The 15,478-nt window shown below is 42.5% G+C and overlaps 1 protein-coding gene and 1 non-coding gene across 11 annotated transcripts; one reads left to right on the top strand and one right to left on the bottom strand.

Moving 5' to 3' along the window:
• The first annotated feature begins 5,822 nt into the window (after positions 1-5,822).
• TRNAK-CUU (transfer RNA lysine (anticodon CUU)) lies at positions 5,823-5,895 on the top strand. The gene has a single exon. It is a non-coding gene; the product is annotated as a tRNA-Lys (tRNA).
• Positions 5,896-5,930: 35 nt separating this feature from the next.
• Positions 5,931-11,696, bottom strand: LIPT1 (lipoyltransferase 1). 10 transcript variants are annotated; one of them, XM_072741331.1, is made up of 5 exons: positions 11,586-11,693; positions 11,285-11,413; positions 11,071-11,167; positions 7,296-7,393; positions 5,931-7,105 (listed from the first exon to the last, which is right to left on the bottom strand). In XM_072741331.1, exon 5 carries the CDS (start codon positions 7,102-7,104, stop codon positions 5,983-5,985), a length of 1,122 nt encoding a protein of 373 aa, XP_072597432.1. In that variant the 5' UTR covers position 7,105; positions 7,296-7,393; positions 11,071-11,167; positions 11,285-11,413; positions 11,586-11,693; the 3' UTR covers positions 5,931-5,982. The 10 variants fall into 10 exon arrangements, with proteins under 10 accessions (XP_072597432.1, XP_072597433.1, XP_072597435.1 ...); XM_072741332.1 differs by having other exon boundaries at positions 11,570-11,668; XM_072741334.1 differs by lacking the exon at positions 11,285-11,413 and having other exon boundaries at positions 11,586-11,690.
• Positions 11,697-15,478: the final 3,782 nt, after the last annotated feature.

The following is a 15,478-nucleotide window of genomic DNA, read 5'->3' on the forward strand; positions in this document are numbered from 1 at the left end:
CAACCTCTGGAGTTCCCCAGGTGAAATTCAAAACTGGCCTTCATAAACTCAGTGCAAGGAAAGAATGAAAAAAGAGGCAAACCATTCCAGATTGGAGGGTGGGGTTTAATAACCAAGGGAACTTACATATAAGGCTTTTCTTGGGTGACTACAAGATTCTGCACATGCTTGCAGAATCTCAAGAGTTCATAGAGGCTTTGATGGAATTCAAGTCACATGTACAATCCAGATAGTCTCAGGAACATATTAGTCTCTCAAGGCTGAATCTTTGAAGTGGCCCCTAATGTTGGAGCAGTGGGTACACATTCCAAGGGCAGGGGAGGGTGTAAAGAGCCTCCAGTTGCCCATATTCAGTTCAGGGGTCAACTGGCATCACATCCTCTTGATGACCTCTCCAACAAACCAGGTTTGACCTCGCAGCAAAGTTTATAAGGTGGAGGTGACTCAGGTGCTAAACACTTTAAGCTTTAAATGAATTATAAAAGTTCACAGTTATCCATTTTCATGACTTAAAATTCTATGTATATGCTGTCAACTCCTAAATATATAAAATAAGCCAAAACTTTTCCTTGGAGCTGTGATCTCATATATTTAGCTGCCTATTTGGCATTTCCTGTGGCATCTCAGAAGCACACAGGCATTTCAAATATAGGATGCTGCAACTGAACTTTGGAAACACACTCCCCCACTCCTTGTACTTACTCCCATCCATCCAGTTGCTCAAATAAGAAATCTAGGATTCATTTTTGATTCCTCATTCTCCTTGAACCCCATATGGAAACAATCAGAAAATTCTGCGGGCTCCAGCTGCAAAACATACCTTTTCTATTCAGGTGATGCTTGTTAAATTGCCCTTTTGGAACCCAAAGCTCTTAACACCTTTCACCTGATGGTATCCTCGCTCTTGAGAAACAAATGGTATCAGAAAATCAGGAGTGCTTTATTGCCCCAAAGCATATCCTATCAGGATAACTTTCTTGGAAAGTAACTTTCACACAGCAAATGTAATACTTAAAAAATATGTCCATGAGAAATCTCTTCAAATTGTTTATTTGCCATTTAATATTGCTGTAGAAGAACAGAAGGACCTGCCTGTGAATCCTGCCTCAAATGAAGAACAGTTAGACTGTCATTTGTGTTTGTCTCAGGAGTCACTTGAAAAGCAAAATCCCAGGGCGCTTGGGTGGCTCAGTGATTGAGCATCTGCCTTTGGCTCAGGGCATGATCCCGGGTCCTGGGATCCAGTCCTTTATCAGGCTCCCCAGAGGGAACCTGCTTCTCCCTCTGCCTATGTCTCTGCCTGTCTCTGTGTGTCTCTCATGAATAAAGAAATAAAATCTTAAAAAAAAAAAAAAAAAGGTAAAATCCCCTCCACTTACTCCACTTCTGCTTTGAGAAAACCAGTTGCAGGTGAAATCCTGTTTGTCCACTCCTGCCCCTCCCCTTCTTCACAAAAAAAAAGGGGGGGGGATGAGATCTGGATCTACTCAGGTACAAGAAAAGAACTCATAAGAGCTAAATTCACATGTTAAAATCCTAACCTATAGTACCTCAGAATGTAACTGTATTTGGAGACAAGGTCTTCAAAGAGTTATAAAGTTAAAATGATGTCTTTAGAGTGGACCCTAATCCAGTAAGATTGATGTCCTTATAAGAAGTGGACATTTTGAGCAGCCTGGGTGGCTCATCCATTTAGTGCTGCCTTCAGCCCAGGGCGTGATCCTCAAGACCCAGGATCGAGTCCCACGTCAGGTTCCCTGCATGGAGCCTGCTTCTCTCTCACCTGTGTCTCTGCCTCTCTGTTTCTCATGAATAAATAAAATATTTTTTTAAAAAGTGGACATTTTGACACATATGCACACTCAGAGGAAATGTAACAGTACCCTAATTGGTCTTAAGGGTTAACGTGCTTCCAACTTAGGTACTCCTTGCTTGCTGACCTAAATCTCAGTTTATAACAGTACTAACCTACTTCCCTTGAGATTCTGTGAAGTGCTGGCCTTCAGGAACAAAGAACCGGACTTTCCAGAAGATAAGGCCTGATCACACTCAAACAGCCACCACTGGTCATGGCATCCTTGATAAGAGACATCTGGGAGCCTTGATTCCTGGTACAGGGGCACGGGTCCAGACTGCTTTGCCAGGACATGGCTTGTTGGGCTGCAGGGGCATGCTTTACTGAGAGACACCTAGGAGCCTTGATTGTTGGTAGAGCAGAGGATTCTGGAAGATTTTTCGAGAACAGATGATTAATTTCTGAGCACCAAGTTCCGCACATAGACCACTCACCATTCCCTGCGCCTTCCCTTTTAAAAATCTGCTTCCCCTGGACAGGGAAGATGGTCTTTGAGACATTAATCTGCCATTTTCCCAAGTTGCTAACTTCCTGAATAAAGCAACATTTAATTTGCAACCAACACTTGTCTCTTGAATATTGTCTTTCGAGTGGCGAGTTTGGAACTAGTCCTCTTCCCAATAACAAAAAGACCATGTGAGGACACAGGTAGAAGGCAGCTATCTGCATGCCAAGGTGAGAGGCCCCAGGAGACACTAAACACACCAGGCTTGGGTTTGATCTTGGACTTCCTGGCCTCCAGGACTGAGAAAATATATTTTTATTATTTAAGCCACCTAACCTGTGGTATTTTGTTATGACAGCTCTAATAAATTAATACACTGCTTTGTTCCAATAAATCAGAATTGAACGTTGCCCCGAAAATGGAAGTCGTCCTTAATTTTTGACAAGTGCTTAGCATGATGTCAGCATCTTTCCATGGCTACTGCCAGCATTACCTCTGCTGGGGTTCCTGCAGTTATCTCCCAAATGGCTTTCTGCTTCCTGTCTTCTCTCACTCCAATCCATTCTCCACAGAGCAGACAATAGTCTTTATAACAACTGCAGTGGGGCACCTGGGTGGCTCAGTGGTTGAGCGTCTGTCTTTCGCTCAGGTCATGATCCTGGTGTCCTGGGATTGAGTCCCACATCGGGTTTCTTGTGAGGAGCCTGTATCTCCCTCTGCCTATGTCTCTGCCTCTCTCTCATGAATAAATAAAATCTTTAAAAGACAAACTAAAAATGAAAACTGCAGTATCACTGCACTTAAAATAAGATCTTGGGCTATCTGTCCCTACATGATCTGGTCTCTTCATCCTCATCTTGCTCCATTCTCCCCTTGTCCCCACACTTCAGTTTGCCTATACTTCCTTTGACACCATCCATAACCTAGCTTTTACCCACTTGAGAGCTTCCTGTATGCTGTTGTGTGGTAGATTATACTTTACAGAAATGGCTTCAATAAGATCCCCCAGACCCAGTAGTAATTTTTATAATGACTTTGACATACTTCCCATGGAGAGAGGTGCTATCGATGTTCTCTCTTCGATTTGGATGCATGTGTGACTATACAAGTTGTTTCCAAGATAAGGTTTTAAGAGGACATGGTTTCTGTTGGGCTTTCTTGAGTCACTTTTTCTGGGAATCCAGCTACCATACTGTGAGGAAGTTCAGGCAGCCTTGATTAGGCCCAAGTGGAAAGGAATTGAAGCCCTCAACCCATAGTTCCAGCTGAGCTTCCAGCCAACTGCCAGCACGTTTGCCAGCCATGTGAGCCATCCTGTAGCAAGTTATTTCCAGCCCTTTAAGCTGCCCTCGCTAATGCCACTGGATCATATGCGCTATCCCCATCAAAGCTCAAATTGCAGATTTGTGAATAAATGTTGTTTTAAGCCACTAAGTTTTGGAGTGGTTTGTTAAGTGGCAATAGATAACTAATAAAACTGGAAATACTCCCCACTTCGCTCTGCTTGGCTGCTTTCTTCTCGTTCTTCAGGTCTCCATTTCAGTATTGTCTGATAGCTCTAGCTAGGTAGCCCATATTATTGTCTATTATAACTACCTAGGCTTTCCTTGCTTTATAATTACATACTAATTTGTCTACATTTCCTATTAGGCAACTCCAGTCTTGACCTATTAGTGACTGATAATTTTTAAAAGATGAAGTAAAAATCAAGTATGTCAACTAAGTGAATAGTATATGGTAAGTATTCCTTTTAGGTATAGATGATATCTATGCTAGTACACAATATATATATATATATTTTTTTTTACTCTAGTTTTTAAGTTTAAAAGCCAGTAGACCAAACTGTCAGTTCCTGAGGTCAGTAATCATGTCTCACTCACCATGAACATCCGACAATTGCAAAGTACCTGGCACATAGTAGGCACTCATAAAACACACAGTAAATACTGTAGAAATCAGAGGAGTATATGAATGAACTGTGGAGACACAAACTGGTTCCTGTGATGTTACTCTTTGAAGAAGTTTGGCAATTTCTTCTATAAGAGATGTAGAGACACAGCAAAACCTTCAGCAGGGGTTTTGGGGAAAGAAGAGACATGAGCATGTTTGTTCACACTATGCATAAGGATCCATTGAGAGAGAAAAATGTAAGATAAAAAGATATTTATTTTTTTAAGATTTTATTTATTTATTCATGAGAGACACACAGAGGCAGAGACATAGGCAGAGGGAGAAGCAGGCTCCCTGTGGGGAGACTGATGCAGTACTCCATCCCACGACCCCAGGATCATGACCTGAGCCTAAGGCAGATGCTCAACCAGAGCCACCTGGGTGCCCCAAAAAGATAAATATTTAATAGCACAAGGCCCAAACAGGTTGGAAAGGACACAGATACAGGTACAACAAGAGGAGTTAACCTTAAGGAAAAAGTGTTAGAGAATGAGATCTGTTGAGAGGAAATAGGGTGCTGAAGGAGCTCATTTATGAAAGCCTACACTGTCAAATTGAGTCAAGGTTTGTGACAAAAGTGGTGTTCCAAGTTTAAGTGGAAACATTTATGAACAAGGCCCCTGAAGGATGAGGGAGTCAATGGAGAGGGGTTGAATCTAACATCAATAGAGAATAAATATAAATTGAAAACTATAAATATGAAATTGGGTTCATCTGCATGATTATATGAATTTTCTTCCAGCTTTGCCTGTCATCTGGGTATGATAGGAATGATAAATCAATTGATGGAATCATAACAATAAAATATTGGCCATTGTAGGTCAAGAGAGAAAAGCAAATGAGAATGTGGTAAGAAAGAATACTTGAAATAATTCAGGGTTGGGTAGGAAGAGAGGTGCAGCAAGAGATCTGGAGAGTTAAGGGCTTAGAAAAGTGCCATGGGCTTAATTTAACGGGAGAGGATGGAAGTACAGCTGACACCTGAATAACGGGGTCAGAGATGCTAGCCATGGCACAGTTGAAAATCTACATATAACTTTTGACTTCCCAAAAACTTAATTGGTAGCCTACTGACCAGAAGCCTTACTAATAACCGTCAAGACATATTTCGTATGTATTACTGTATTCTTACAATAAAGCTAGAAAAAATGTTATTTAAAAATTTTAAGAGAAAATACATTTATAGCACTATAAAACATCTACATATAATTGAAACAATGCAGTTGAAACCCACTATTCAAGGGTCTACTGTATAATTAAAAGGAAGAACTTTAGAGTTTAAGGTATCAGGGGTGACAAGAAGCCTGGGTTATATTCCTTAGAAGTAAAAAAACAAAAGCAGAAACAAAACTCAGAGATCACAGTGTTGAATATGGTATACATACATACCCACAATGGAAACAGAGAAAGGAGCAGATATATGTGTGCTAGATTTAAAAAAAAAAAAAATCAATGAAGAAAGAAGTAGAGTATCCTGCAGGCCAGTAGAAAATATGGACTAGGTGACAATTTCTAATAGGGAATAGTTACTGAAAGAGACTAGGTCTTTTTTAAGAGATATACAATGAGGGTGCCTAGCTGGCTCAGTTGGTAGAGCATGTGACTCTTGATCTCAGGGTTGTGAGTTCAAGCCCCATGTTGGGTATATAGATTATTAAAGAAAAAAGAAAAGACATACAATGTATATTAAACATTTTATTATAAAATTTGTTATTAAGAAATTTATTTGAAATCACATTATTCCCTTAATTTTTTCACAGAGGATATTCCATTTACTGTGTAGTTCATTATCTCCTGGACAGGTTCTAAGTAACAGATTTGTGAGCATAGTAGTTTCAATTGGGCAAAACTTACTGCCAATAAAACTTGAATTTAATTTGTCACATATTTCCAGTGGCAACCAATGATTAGGTGCTTCAATATTACAGGTTTCAATCCTTCCATTCTTTATGTCTATGAATATTTTAATTTCCAAATGTGACTGTTCATATAATACATTAAATGAAGTGTTTATACTAAACTTTGGAGTTTTGCCATATATCCACTCCCAGGTCTGTAGTTCTTTGGCTTTGTTATTTATTCCAGGAAACAGGGTCTCATCTGTTGGGTTTATTAGGTTAATATGATTATCAATTTGATGGTAAGCAGCATACTCTGCAGCAACAGCATTCATGAGTACTTCACAGGTCAGAGTGGGATCTTTTTCCAAAAGATTTTTTACCATGGAAGGTATGCTAGTAGTGGCATTGCTCCTGATTCCTTGGTAAGGGCTCTTCAGCGAAGATGACAAGAAAGTCCTATTGGTGCTACATAATAAAGTGCAGTGGTGATAAGCAGTAGTCCGGCCAATCTTGGAAGCTGTTCCTGAGATTTTAAATTGCCCGTCAAGTAAAATGTCACATCTTTTGGTGGCCTGTACATCCAGCTGGGGTTGGACAGCATTCAGAGCCCTCACAACTAATTTTAGATTCTGCATTCTATCATACTTTTTTTTGGTTGTAAAAAAAGTCAAATTGATATTACCCATATCATGGTAGACAGCTCCCCCTCCACTTCTTCTCCGAGCTAGTTTTATACCTTCTTCTCTCATAAGATTCAGGTTGCATTCCTGCCAAGGATTCTGATGCCGACCTATTACAACAGAGGGAGAATTTCTCCACAAGAAAAGAACTGGCTTGCCCTCTAGATTCATATGGTCATGGATCCAGTCTTCTACAGCCAGATTTTGATAAACATCATTGGAAATTGATTGTAAAATAAACCCACTTTTTACTTGGTTTTTAAAGCCAGATGTTGGGACCTTGAGGTTACAAAGTAACTGGAAGCAGTTCTTCATTGAAAATGGGATCAGCATGCTTTGAAAAATGGAAGACAAACAAATTAATTGGGAAAAAGAAAATCAAATTGTATTTTATAGCTATTGATTCTTGGTTATTTAATCTAAAATTTTTTAAGTATCCAGTTGTTTTTCTTGTCTTTTAGCTTTATCCTTAGTCTTTAGCAACTCTGTAACAGAGTACTCAATGGAAATAAATGAAGACAAACCTCAGATAATTTCAGTTGAAACGGAACAAGGGCACAGATTTTTCAAGCAATAAATCTCCAAATTCGTATTTAATATGTCTCAAAGCCAAGTAGATTATCTTGAATTCACAGGTAATACATGTTCATTGAGAAAAATGAGAAAATACATATAAGTAAATGAGCAAAATGAAAGAATCCATAATACTACCCCCTGGAGATAACCACAATTAAAATTTTGGTGTTTACCCTTTTTTTTTTTCTGTGCACATGTAACTACACACATCCCTCTCCACCTCCAAATTGGAACCACACTGTCATTTCATTCAATGTTAAATCTATCTTTACATCAGCTTTAATGTGTAATATTCCATTGTCTGATACACTACCATTTACTACCTAATCAGTCTCTTAGTTTGTAACTTTAGGTGGTTTCTAGTTTTTCAGTATTATCAACAATGTATTCGTGAACATCTCTGTGGAAAGCTTTAATTATGACCTTACTATACGTTAAAAATGATTCCTATTTGACTTTGAAACTTCATTTATTATCAATATAATTATTTTATTTATATCAATATTTAATTAGGATAGACCCCCTGAGGTTAGGGGAAGAGGTAATCAGAGTAGTGGGGTTAAATGGAAAGGCTATGAACAATTTCATTATGTTTGAACACTTTACACATTTTTGTTAGCGGTGCTGATGGCAACAGGCTAAAAATATTTGCTATAATAATCAACTATTTTGATTAGTTATGTTTGTAAAGAAACCATTCTGTTCCAATTCTATTTCTTAGGATGCTCATAGTTTTCCTTTAGGTTAAAAGAACTGGGATAAAATGGCTATTAAAGGCCAAAACTAGGACAGAATCTTTTGTAGTGAAGTAATGTCCAACAAGCACAAATAAAGAGGCTTCATCTTTTCATCACTCTTGATACATTTTGATAAATTACATACAGTATAGAAAAGTTAAGCCAATTTATGTTTTCTCTGTCTAGAAAGGTCAGGAGAGGTTTAATAGACGATACTTATATTGAGTCTTGAAATAATGATGGTGTTTACCAAATTGATGGGAGTAGCATATTCCAGAAGACAGTCATCTAATAGGAAAGCCTGTTTTGGAGACTCCCTCCTCAAGGATGGAGTTATATTATTGGTTTTCTAGCTCCATTGAAACCTATGGCTATGCTGTTCTAGGAAGCCTCTGCAGCCTGCCTGGATTTCTTTATACTCTGTTCTTGGTTCTGTTTGACTGACTTTGATGTAGTTCTTTATTCATTGGACAAATATGTATGGAATGCCTACTATGCACAAGATAGCCAGGGAATAGATAAGGGGAAGGAGGCAAATTCATATAATTCTAAGACATTTGCACTTTTTCTAAAAGCAGCTGGGATCTACTGAAGAGTTTAAGCAGACAAGAGTTAAGTCAGCCATTATACAGAACTGCCTCTGTGGGCAGTGTTCAGCATGAACTAAAGAAAAGATAGACTAGGGTCAGGGAGACTGGTTAACAGACTAATGCAGTTGTCCAAGCTGGAGACAATGAGGGCCTGAACTAGGGTAGCAGACATTAATGCAAGAGAACTAAGCACATTCAGATCCTGCTAGTAGTGGGGTGGGGAGGGCAACACCAGTGAAAGGAGGTCTCTGATAAAGTCCTGGTTCTGGGATCCAATTCAGGTAGGGAAGCAGCCTTGACAGCAAATGGGAACCTCTCCCATTGTGGTCTAAGGGAGAAACAATAAGGAATAGAGGTGGTGGGATCCTGATATATGATGTCTGTGGATCTGGAGATTCTCAAAGACCTTGTGATCTATCCTTCCCTAATGTTAGGGCTCTGACCCATCTGCATTTGCAGAGTATGGCAGGATACAAAGTGATTAAGATCTTACAGTTTTCCCCCCCTCATTTTACTGAGAAATAATTGACACATAACATTGTATTAAAGTATACAACACAATGATCTATGTTGCTGAAAAATGATTATCACAGTAACTTTAATTAACATCCATCACTTTGGGCTGTCTGGGTGGCTCAGGTCATGATCCCAGGGTTCTGGGATGGAGCCCTGCATCAGGCTCCGTGCTAAGCCAGGAGGCTGCTTCTCTCTCTGCCTCTCCCAGTCTTCCTGCTTGTGCTGTCTCCCTCTCAAATATTTAATTCTTTAAAAAAATAAATCCAAAAACAAACAAAAACTATCCATCACCTCACAGTTACATTTTTTCCCTTGTGATGAGAATTTTTAAGATCTACTTTCTTAGCAATTTTCAAATATGCAATACAGTATTTTTAATTGCAGTCACTTACAGAACTTAACTATTAATCCTGGCTCTGCCACTTACTAACTGAATAACCTAAGGCAGCTGCTTCAATTGCCTCATTTATAAAATGTTCCTACCTCACAGAATGGTTGAGAGAATTAAATAAGTTAACATTCATAAAGTACTCATGCCTGGCAAACAGAAATGTTCTACATTGTTAACTGTTATAGAGTTCCTATCTTTCCCTCTTTATTCTTCTCATATTTGTCATATGACATGTATTCCCAACAGGAGCTTAAATAGGAAAGTGTACAAATATACCCAACCAAGACACATCAAAGTGCCATTTATCTCGATAAATTAACAATGAAAGATACTGGCTTTGATCAAAAACGCAAATTATTAGACTACCAGAATTGATGGGAGTTTGTCTATTAGTCCACAAAATATAAATATCTTCATTCGTCCAGGCATTGTGTATGCAGTATGAATGTAATACAGCAAAAGTATAAATTCAACAAATCTTGCATCTATTGCATGAGAGGCATTATTCTAGGCACTTAGGATTGATTTATCAATGAGGACTATGTGAAAAAGTAAAGCTAGTTAAGAGGGAATTGGAAATTTTAGTGTGAAAGGAACTACGCTGTGATTCTAAATAGGGTTGTCAGGCTAGGCTTCATTTAAAAGGTGACATCTGAGTAAAAACCAAGAGAGCTCAGTGAGTTACGCTAAGCACCTACTATGTGCTAGAAATTGTTCCAGACACAAACAAAAAAGTCCCTGTGAGGATGTAACATTTCAACTGAGCCCTGAAGAATGAAAAAGAATCGCAAAAAGTGCCAATTTATTAATTTTACAAAGAGAACGGAGGGCTATCAACTGCACGTTCACAGCAGCCTGTCCAAACACTGTGGAGGATACTGATAAGCCAGCATCATAAGTCTGCTTGAATAGAGAACCCGAACAAAAGGACTGAGTTGTAGGATTTCAATATCTGATGGGATGAGCCTTGAAGAAACCACCTACTCAACTTCTGGGCTCTGGAAAGATCCTGTTAAAGCCAGGATACCCTCTCTCTCCTGGAGGAGGCTTGGATCCAGGGGCAGGCGCACCTCTCTTTTATTCAATGCTTCAGTACCAGGTGAGACCTCCAGCTGAATGAGTCTTTCCATAATTGTCAGGATAGAGTCCAGCCTTGACGGCCTGGTGAAATGCTGTGTCTTTAAATCAACTCTGCATGTAACTACTCTCTCATTTCATTTCATTTCATTTCATTTATTTATTTATTTATTTATTTTAATTTTTATTTATTTACGACAGTCACACACAGAGAGAGAGAGAGAGAGAGAGAGAGAGGCAGAGTCACAGGCAGAGGGAGAAGCAGGCTCCATGCACCGGGAGCCTGATGTGGGATTCGATCCGGGGTCTCCAGGACCGCGCCCTGGGCCAAAGGCAGGCGCCAAACCGCTGCGCCACCCAGGGATCCCGACCTTTTATTTTTTATTTTTATTTTTATTTTTTTTACTCTCACCTTTTAATGACTGATTTTATAGTTTTTCCCCAGAGAACAATCCGCGTTCTAGGGGGGAACACTCTGCTACCACCATTCTGCAATGCCAAGCGTGTTTCTTCAACACAGAAAAGAAAGCAAAAAGAAAATAATAACAACAATCCTACCTATCCTCCTAGGCCCCGCAGCTTAAAAGCACCTAAATTATTCGGCCACAACTCTGACAGTGACTTACCCCGAGTCCCACGACGGTCACGCCCATGTTTTATTTCGCCTTCTCGGCTCCCTGTGGGGAACGCACCAGCTGGCACGCAACACCTGTTAGTCTGTCACCCTCCCGTGTTGGGTGGGGCCACGCCGTACCCTAACCGCGGAGAGACGACCGCCCACGTGCTGAGCAAACACGGGCCGCGGCGGCCTGAGGCGCAGCACGCGCGGGGCCCGGCTTCGGGGTCCCAGCTCCCCTCGCCCGTCTCGCGGGGCCGCCCGCCTCAGCGTCCCCCCCCGCCCCGAGCCCCACCTCCAGCTTCGCCCACCTGCCGCCTCCAGTCGCGTCCAGGGCCGCGCGCGGACTCGGGCGGGGGAAGGCCGCGCCAGGCCCCAAGGCCTACGGCTGTGCGCGCGCTTAGCCCCGCCCCCGCGCCGCCTCGGCCGGCCGGAAGCACCAGAGGAGGCGGGGCCGTGCCGGGGCGGGGGGGCGGGGCGGCGCTCCGGCCTCGCTCTGCGCAGCCGCGGGCCCGCGCTGGGTCTGGCCCTGCCCGCGGACCTCCCGAGGGCCTTTGGGAGCCGCCCCCCCTACGCCCAGCCGGAGTGGAGGCGGGGACAGTCCTGGCGCCCTCGGTTCGGACGGAGGTCCCCGCGCGCCAGCGCAGAGCTAGCGGTCACCCGGGGCGGCTCGGCTGTGTCAGGTTGGACGGGGCAGGCACGGAGCGAGGCTGGCGGGAGGGCGCCCGGAAGCCGGAGCAGCGAGCAGCGAGCAGCCAGGCCAGGCCGGAGCGCCAGCAAGCACCTGCTGAACTTGAGACAGGGCGCCAGGTCTTTATGTAGCTCCTCACAGTCCACAGGGCACCCAAGTCCGCTTGGAAGCTGAGAAAACTAGAATCAGTGTTAGAAGACAAATTGCATTTAAAGGAATAAGCTGGTATTCCTCGTAGAGAGATGGTAACTGGTAGGAAGGGGTGGGTCAGAAAATACACACTTAGGCCAATACCCATCTGTGATGTCCTTCATTGGCCCTGGCAAGAAAATCCTTGTGGCTCAGCCAGAAGGGGGCAATTCCTCAGGCAAGTCAAAGTTTCAGTTAACTACTGCTGCGTAATAGACTGCCTCAAATATCAGCGGCTTCAAATGATTTATTTCTAACATTTATAAAATGGTTTCGCCTGGGCTTTCTTCAACCGGGGTTGGCTAAGCTGGAGGGAGGGTCCGGGATGGTCTTAGGCACACCCTTGACAATTGGTGCTTAGGGGCCGCTGGGGCACCTCGGTTTAGGTCTAGCCTTGGAAGAGGCACTGCAGCCACATTCTATTGGCCAAAGCAGCAGCAAAGGCAGGCAAGAGATAAAAGGAGCAATGGGCCCCCACCTCTTGATGAGAGGAGCCCAAATAATTTGAATTGAAATTAATTTTCAGTTTCAGTTTCAGAAATGAAACTTTTCAGTTAGAATAGAAACTGGTGAAATGCTTGGAATAAGAAGCAGCCAGTGATCACAACTTGGTGATGCTGAGCAGGGCTCCAAAGTTACAATTAAAACGCTACAATAGGGCAGCCCGGGTGGCTCAGCGGTTTAGCGCCGCCTTCAGCCCAAGGCATGATCTGAAGACCCGGGATCGAGTCCCACCTTGGGCTTCCTGCATGGAGCCTGCTTCTCCCTCTTGCCTCTCTCTGTTTCTTGAATAAGTAAAATCTTAAAAAAAAAAAAAAAAAAAAAAAAGTTACGATAAAGAGACAATGGCTCATGTATCATTGCTCTTTTGATTGACATCACCTGAGTTCCTTTCTTGTATTATGCAGATGGAATTAATTCTGTATAGGGCTAGCCCCAGTAGGAATTTTCCTAGTTATTAAAGATAGCCACACAAATCTGTTTCCCTTTGTTTATATTCCATCTTCCTAAATTTCATTTCTCTGAAATCTGAGATGGTAGTTTCTTCCCTCTCATTTTCTACTGAGGTTTTTAAAAAATATTTTATTTATTTATTCATGAGAGACACACACACACAGAGGCAGAGACATAAGCAGAGGGAGAAGCAAGTCCCCTGCAGGGAGCCCGATGCAGGACTCGATCCTGGGACCCCTGGATCACGACCTGAGCCAAAGGCACTCAACCACTAAACCATCCAGGTGCCCCTACTGAGGTGGTTTTCAAGAATCCCACTCCTTCCTTCCTGCTCTGAGACTTCTGTCCTCTGGTTATTCAACTCTCTCTTACTTCACCTTCTTTTTTTTTTTTTTCTTTTTTTTAATTTTTATTTATTTATGATAGTCACACAGAGAGAGAGAGAGAGAGAGAGGCAGAGACACAGGCAGAGGGAGAAGCAGGCTCCATGCAGCGGGAGCCTGACGTGGGATTTGATCCCGGGTCTCCAGGATCGCGCCCTGGGCCAAAGGCAGGCGCCAAACCGCTGCGCCACCCAGGGATCCCTCTTACTTCACCTTCACCACTGACACTCAGATATGAACTCTGCCTCATCCTAACAACCATCCAGTGACCTCACTTTTTCCACCTTTCATACCGTCTACTTCCCTCTAAAACAGAGCTCTTTAAGGACTTGCTACACATCCAGTATGTACTTCCTTACTTCCCATTCATAATCCGTCTACTCCAACATTCCATTCCACCAGTTGTGCTTTTTGGTGGGCTGGGGACAAAATGGGTCAAGGTGGTCAATGGAATAAACTTCCTTTTTTTTAAAAAATTTATTTATGATAGTCACACACACACACACACACACACACACACACACACAGAGGCAGAGACACAGGCAGAGGGAGAAGCAGGCTCCATACACCGGGAGCCCGACGTGGGATTCAATCCCAGGTCTCCAAGATCGCGCCCTGGGCTAAAGGCAGGTGCCAAACCGCTGCGCCACCCAGGGTTCCCTAAACTTCCAGTTTTAAGACAGTCCTGGGAGGGCGGCCCCGGTGGTGCAGTGGTTTGGCGCCGCCTGCAGCCTGGGGTGTGATCCTGGAGACCCGGGATCGAGTCCCACATTGGGCTCCCTGCGTGGAGCCTGCATCTCCCTCTGCCTGTGTCTCTGCCTCTCTGTGTGTCTATGAATAAGTAAATAAAAATTAAGAAAAAAAAGACAGTCCTGGGATATAAGTCTTGGGGACCTAATGTACAGCATGGTATATATACCTAACAATATTGTATTATGTATTTAACTTATTTAAATATATTGAATATTTAATTATATATTTAGAAGCTGCTGAGAGTAGATCTTATTTTTTTTAAATATTTCTTTTTTTTAATTTATTTATGATAGTCACAGAGAGAGAGAGAGAGAGAGAGAGGCAGAGACATAGGCAGAGACAGAAGCAGGCTCGATGCACCAGGAGCCCGACGTGGGATTCGATCCTGGGTCTCCAGGATCGCGCCCTGGGCCAAAGGCAGGCGCCAAACCGCTGCGCCACCCAGGGATCCCGAGAGTAGATCTTAAAAGTTCTTATCACAGAAAAAATTTGTAACTGTGTGGTGATGGATGTTAACTTGTGTTATTTTGCAATGTATCCATATATAAAATCATTATGTTGGGCAGCCCGGGTGGCTCAACAGTTTAGCACGGCCTTCAGCCCGGGGCATGATCCTGGAGACCCGGGATCGAGTCCCCTGTCGGGCTCCCTGCATGGAGCCTGCTTCTCCCTCTGCCTGTGTCTCTCCTCTCTCTCTCTCTCTCATGAATAAATAAATAAAATCTTTAAAAAAAATTATGTTGTACACCTGAACCTAATACAATGTCATGTCAATTATATTTCCATTAAAAATAGAAATAAAGAATAAATAAAATTCTTTAAATCATTAAAGTATTCAGAGCTGATGAAGAATGAGATCAGCTACTTATTCTCAAATGGTTGTGGGGAGAGGGGAAGGCCTTTGTTCTAGCAACTTTTCTGTAAATTTGAGATTGTTTCAAAATAAAAGGAAAATAGTAATATGTAATGACACTGTAATGAAGACTGCTAGTGCTCCAGCTGGACAATCCCCTTTATCTTAGTCCATGCATCCATTCTTTAGCTGCTGTGAGTGTAGGAGCTGTCGTGCCCAGAGACACCTGAGTGAGTCATGCCACCTCTCTGCTCCTCTAGCCTCCCTCTTTGGCTTGTGGTGGCAACTAAGGCCTGACTGGTATGGGGTATAGTAGCTGTACCCTTTGCCTCAATGTGAATAATAGGACAACTATGCTGTATGATCCTTCCAGAGCACCCT

Source organism: Vulpes vulpes, chromosome 16 (assembly GCF_048418805.1).
Source record: "Vulpes vulpes isolate BD-2025 chromosome 16, VulVul3, whole genome shotgun sequence".
NCBI lineage: Eukaryota > Metazoa > Chordata > Mammalia > Carnivora > Canidae > Vulpes > Vulpes vulpes.